The sequence below is a fragment of the Scyliorhinus canicula genome, chromosome 1 (assembly GCF_902713615.1).
Source record: "Scyliorhinus canicula chromosome 1, sScyCan1.1, whole genome shotgun sequence".
Classification (NCBI taxonomy): domain Eukaryota; kingdom Metazoa; phylum Chordata; class Chondrichthyes; order Carcharhiniformes; family Scyliorhinidae; genus Scyliorhinus; species Scyliorhinus canicula.
This window is the reverse complement of record NC_052146.1, coordinates 239,321,470-239,327,469: the sequence shown is the minus strand read 5'-3', so window position 1 is coordinate 239,327,469 and position 6,000 is coordinate 239,321,470. Positions and strand designations below refer to the sequence as shown.

Genomic DNA, 6,000 nt, shown 5'->3' with positions numbered 1-6,000 from the left:
AGACGATGTGAAGGAAAAACAAACGATGTGAAGGAAAAACTAATTTCGCCATTGTCCGGTGCACAATGTGAAGTCGTAAAAACGGCTGGAATATAATCTGAGGCGCCTATCGGCAAAATGATAAACTATAAACAGGACCACATGTGAGATTTGCAGGTTGTGTCAGCATGGTAGAGCCACTGGTTTTGAGAGCTCTTTAAAATATGTGAAACTTTTAAAATTAGAAATAAGGTGCTGAACACAATGTAAGGGGGGTATAAAGTAGAAAAGTAAACATTTGTCATCTTCAATTTGAGTATTAAAACATAATGCTACAATAATGGAAAGCAATATCTTGCTAGTTATTTATTGCACCTGGTGCAGTGCTCGTTCCACTGACCTGCCTGTTGGAGACGCGCGCGCGACTGTGTAACCTAGCAACTGACAGCTAACATGAAAATCACCAGGTGCACTTTGACAAAACAGTCCTTGCGAGCAGACCTCGGGCAAAACTGAATGCGTCTGTTATCACTTACTGCACCGAAATGTATCAGACTCCACAGGAACATACTTGCAGGGAACAAATGGTCGCCAGTCAGTTGTAGTAAGTATGATCTTAACAAACATTCCAACCAACTTGAAGGTTAGCAAGCCAATTTGAAAGGAAGAACAATGTCCTCTCTGTACTCGATCTCCCTGGCACATTTTTGAGGAGGAAATCAAAAGGGGACAGTTGTTAGACCACCAACAAATTCAAAGCTTAATGCAAACAAAAAATCGCGCCTCGTATTTATTTGGGATGGGAACACAGTAATGATATTTATGATGGGACAAGATCAGTCATTCTTCCCACGCAATAAGCGTACTGAGATGCGAGTTAAATCATCCGGCCGTGTGCTTGTAGAGCTTTTTAAGTAAACACTACTTTAAAATTAATTTAGCAGCCCTGTAAAAGGATGTTTTTGTAACTTCACTCTTGCCACCAGAATTCACCTACACGGTGATTAAACCCCACCACCAAAAACAAAGGTAACTTTACATTTTAATATATATCTTCGTTGCTTTTAGTTGGAAAACTAGGTATAGCAATTTTAGGAATATTCAGATATAGTTTAAACACTGAGGTATTTGCTCATGGAGGTTCAACTTGGTCAAGCAGTTTGTTTATTTTAATAGTCATATTGAAAGTTCTTCGAAATTGCCTTGTCATCCTCTATAAAACAGGCATCCCATTTAGCCATATGCTATTTCGTGACTATTACTGTCATGAATTATAGCTAATAAAAGTGTTACTACAGCTCTGTTGCACGTAAAAAGTCGACCCATTATCAATGATCACCAGAATGATCTGTTAAAAAGGCAAGATTGTAATTTTGAGAGAAGAGTTGTGTCTTTTAGTATTTCCACAAAAACGGATGAAAGTTTCTCCCAAAGGACAGTTTAAAAAAAAATTTTTCTGTAACTTATAAAGTTAAATAATTTTGTGGCCAATAATTTTATAAGGCCTGGCAAAAATAATCCCAATTGCAGTGATTTCTAAATCATTGTTTTTCACCAAATTACAATTTAAAACAGAAAGATTTTAAATATTAATTTGGAATAAAAGTCAGATCAAAATAATCTACTTTGCTTAAAAACATAATTGTAATTATAATGTGTAAAATATAGTATAATTGTGGCCCTAATTGTTGCTCATGATAATCCATGGAAAAATCCATAGCATCCCTACAGTGCAGAAGGAGGCCATTTGGCCCATCAAGTCTGCACCAACTCCATGAAAGAGCACCCCACCTAGTCCCACTACCCTGCCCTATCCCCATAACTCTACACATTTATGATGGTCACTCTAACTCACTTGCACCTCTTTGGAGACTAAGGGGCAATTTAGCATAGTCAATCCACCTAACCTGCACATACTGTCTATCAAGCATTCAGTTGTGGTTGGTTTGTGTCCAATCTAATTTATATCTGATACAAACCAGCTTTACAATATTTGGCCACTGCACTTTTTTGATGCAAGTTAGATACATAAGAAATAGGAGATGGTGACCCAGCCCTTGAGCCTGCTGCACTAATTAATAAGACCTTGGCTGATCTTCGAGCTCAACTTCACTTTCCCACACTATTCCTATATGCCTTGATTTTCTTAGTTTCCAACGGTCAAACAATATCCAACTTGAATATATTCAACAAATGAGCATTCAAACCTCTCGGTAGAGAATTCCGAAGATTCGTAACTCCTTGAATGAAGTAGTTCCTCCTCTTCTGAGTTCTAAATGGCTGACCCTTTATTCCAAAACAATGGCCTCTTTTTCTACACTTCCCACCCAATACAAACATCCTCCCAGTATCTACCACAGAAGAATTTTAGATGGAAATGCTAAGTGAATGGGCAAGAACGTGGCAGATGACATATAATGTGGAGAAGTGTGAAGCTATCCATTTTGGTAGAAAATAGATATTTTAAAAATACGTCAGTGAAGTATTCTTATTCTCCTAGACCCTAGTCCTAGTCTTCTCACTCTTTTTCCTTGTCAGACAATCCCCTCAAACAAAGAATCAGTCTAGTGAACCTCAGTTGCACTCCCTCTGAGTCAAGTATATCCTTCCACGGTAAGGAGACCAAACCTGCACACACTACTCCAGATATGGCCTCATCAAGGCAGTATATTATTGTAGTTAACAGTTCCTCTCAATCCCATGAAGTCTCATGGCAGAAGGTCAACAAGGAAACCTCCTGTTGATTATCACTTCCATTCACCATCAGCTGATGGATGAATCAATACTACTCCTTGTTGAAGACTACTTGGAGGAGGCACTGAGGATGTCAAGGGCACAGAATGTACTATGGATGGAGGGATGTCAATGCCCATCACCATGAGTGGCTCAGGAGCACTAATACTGACCGAACTGGTGGAGTCCCAAAGGACAGAGCTTCTAGACTGGGTTAGCGGCAGGTGGTGAAGGAAGCAAGCGAGAAAACCTATTTGGCCTCGTCCTCAAAATCATAGAATCTCTACAATGCAGAAGGCAACCACTTGGCCCATCGAGTAGCACCGACCCTCCGAAAGAGAACCCACCTCCCATAACCCCCCCCCCCAACCTGCACATCTTGGGACACTAAGGGGCTGTTTAGCACAGGGCTAAATCGCTGGCTTTGAAAGCAGATCAAGCAGGCCAGCAGCCGTAACAGCCTCCCCGAATAGGCGCCGGAATGTGGCGACTAGGGGCTTTTCACAGTAACTTCATTTTGAAGCCTACTTGTGACAATAAGCAATTTTCATTTCATTCATTTCATTTAGCATGGCCAATCCACCTAAGCTGCATATCTTTGGACTTTTGCAGGTGCATCTGTCCATGATAACATTGAAAGGAGTGACCACTGCAAGTCCTTGTGGAGTCCTGCCTTCACATTAAGGATATATTCCATTGGTACTGTGTGGCACTACCACCGTACTAACTGGGATAGATTGTGATCGAATCTAGCAACTCAAAGCTGGGCATCCATGAGGTGCTGCATGTGCTCAGCAGCAGCTGAATTATATACAACCACAATCTGTATCCTCATGGCCCTGTATACCGCCCCACTCTACCATTACCATCAAATGGAGAGATCACCCTTGTCTGCTTCATCCGATGCCAATGCTTATGTAGTACATTGTATATATTGTGTTGCCCTATTATGTATTCTCATGTATTTTCTTGAATTCTGTTCAATTCCCTTTTCTTCCCATGTACTGAATGATCTGTTGAGCTGCTTGCAGGAAAATACTTTTCACTGTACCTCGGTACATGTGACAATAAACAAATCCAATCCAATCCAATCCAACCCTGGTTCATTGCAGGAGGGTATGACAGGGGCATCACCAAGCAGACCCAAAAATGAGGTGTAAATCTGGTGAAACCACAAGGCAGGACAGAGCCAAGAGGTGCCAAAATAAAAGGATCAGACCAAGGCTCTGAAATCCTGCCACACCCAGCCGCGAATAGTGGCGAACAACTAACTGGAGAAGGAGGCTCCACAATATCCCCTTCTCAATGATGGGAGAGCCCAACACACCAGTGCAAAAGTCAAAGACTAACTGAACTCTTTGAGCCAAGGTGTCCCAGTACAACTACAGCACCTGCATCTATCCAGCAATCTGGAAAACTGCCCAGGTATGTCCATAAAAAGAAGGGCAAATTCAATCTGGCCAATTACTGCCATGTCAGCCTACTCTTGATTATCAGCAAAGTGATGGAAGGGTTGCTGACAACATTATCAAGCAGCACTTATGCAGAAACAACCTGTTTACTGATACCCAGTTTGCATTCTGCCAGGGCCATTTGGCTCTTGACCTCATTCCAGCTTTGGTCCAAATATGTACAAAAAAAGCTGAACTCAAAAGGTGAGCTGAGAGTGACTGCCTTTGACATCAAGGCTGCCTTTGACATCAAGGCTGCCCTTGACATCAAGGCTGTATTTGACCAATTGTGAAATCAAGGAGCCCTAGCAAAACTAGAATCAGTGAGAATTAAGGGGAAATCTCTCACAGAATCACAGAATAATAGTGTTGAAGAGGCCGTTCAGCCCATTGAGTCTGTTTGGAGTCATACCTAGCACAAAGGTTGTGGTTGTTAGATGTCAATTATCTCCATCCCATGGCATCGCTACCAGTGTTCCTCAGGGAGGTGGCCTAGGCCCAACCACTTTCAGCTGCTTCATCTTCAACCTTCTCTCCATCATAAAGTCAGAAGTGGGATGTTCGCTGTTGATTGCACATGTTCAGCACCATTCACAACTCTTCAGACACTGAAGCAGTCTGTGCTCTATGTAGCAAGACCTGGATAGCATTGAGGCTTGGATTAATAAGTGGCAAGTAACATTCACACATATAAGTGTCAGGCAAAGACCATCTCTAATAAAATAAAATCCATCCATCTGCCCTTGAAATTCAATGGCATTGAATCCCACAGTATCAATATCCTGAGGGTTACCATTGACCAGAAACTGAACTGGGCCAGCTATATAAATACTGTGGCTGCAAGGGAAGGTTTACAAGGCTCATTGGTCTACAGGTATGGTTTGCAGTTTGGGCGTTATAAACATAGAGCTTGAGAGAGGGTCCTAGTTCAAATCCCGGCCGAGTCCGTTGCTGGGCTGCCTGGTGGAACAGTGGTTAGCACTGCTGCCTCACAACGCCAAGATCTCGGGTTCAATTCTGGCTTGGGTTACTGCCTGCGTGAGTTTCTTCCGGGTGCTCCAGTTTCCTCCCATAGTCCAAAGATGTACAGGTTAGGTAGATTTGTCCCTTAGTGTCCAGAGATGTGCAGCTTAGCTTACGTGTTATGAGAGTAGGGGGGTAAGTAGGTTTGGGTAGAATGCTCATCTGAAAGGCCGGTGCAGATTCGATAGGCTGAATGCACTCCTTCTGCACTGTAGAGATTCTGAGGGATTCAAAGAACAAAGAACAAAGAAAAGTACAGCACAGGAACAGGCCCTTCGACCCTCCAAGCCTGTGCCGACCGTGCTGCCCGTCTAAACTAAAATCTTCTGCACTTCCGGGGTCTGTATCCCTCTATTCCCATCCTATTCATGTATTTGTAAAGATGCCCCTTAAATGTCACTATCGTCCCTGCTTCCACCACCTCCTACGGCAGCGGGTTCCAGGCACCCACTCCCCTCTGTGTAAAGGAGCTTGCCTCGTACATCTCCTGTAAACCTTGCGCCTCACACCTTAAACCTATGCCCCCTAGTAATTGACCCCTCTACCCTGGGAAAAAGCCTCTGACTATCCACTCTGTCTATTCCCCTCATAATTTTGTAGACCTCTATCAGGTCGCCCATCAACCTCCGTCGTTCCAGTGAGAACAAACCGAGTTTATTCAACCTCTCCTCATAGCTAATGCCCTCCATACCTGGCAACATCCTGGTAAATCTCTTCTGCACCCTCTCTAAAGTCTCTCCGCCCAAGTCTCCAAACGATCTAAATCCTGCTGTATCCTCTGACAGTCCTCATCGCTGTCCGCAATTCCACCAAC

At 43.0% G+C, this 6,000-nt stretch overlaps 1 protein-coding gene across 1 annotated transcript in view; it reads left to right on the top strand.

Moving 5' to 3' along the window:
* Positions 1 to 457: 457 nt before the first annotated feature.
* The window catches only part of LOC119972738 (uncharacterized protein C2orf73-like), a 41,532-nt gene continuing 35,989 nt past the window's right edge, over positions 458 to 6,000 (top strand). Inside the window, exon 1 of the mRNA XM_038810049.1 lies at positions 458 to 583. Coding sequence (XP_038665977.1) covers positions 525 to 583 — 59 coding nt within the window. The 5' untranslated portion in view covers positions 458 to 524. The remainder of the gene's footprint in view (positions 584 to 6,000) is intronic.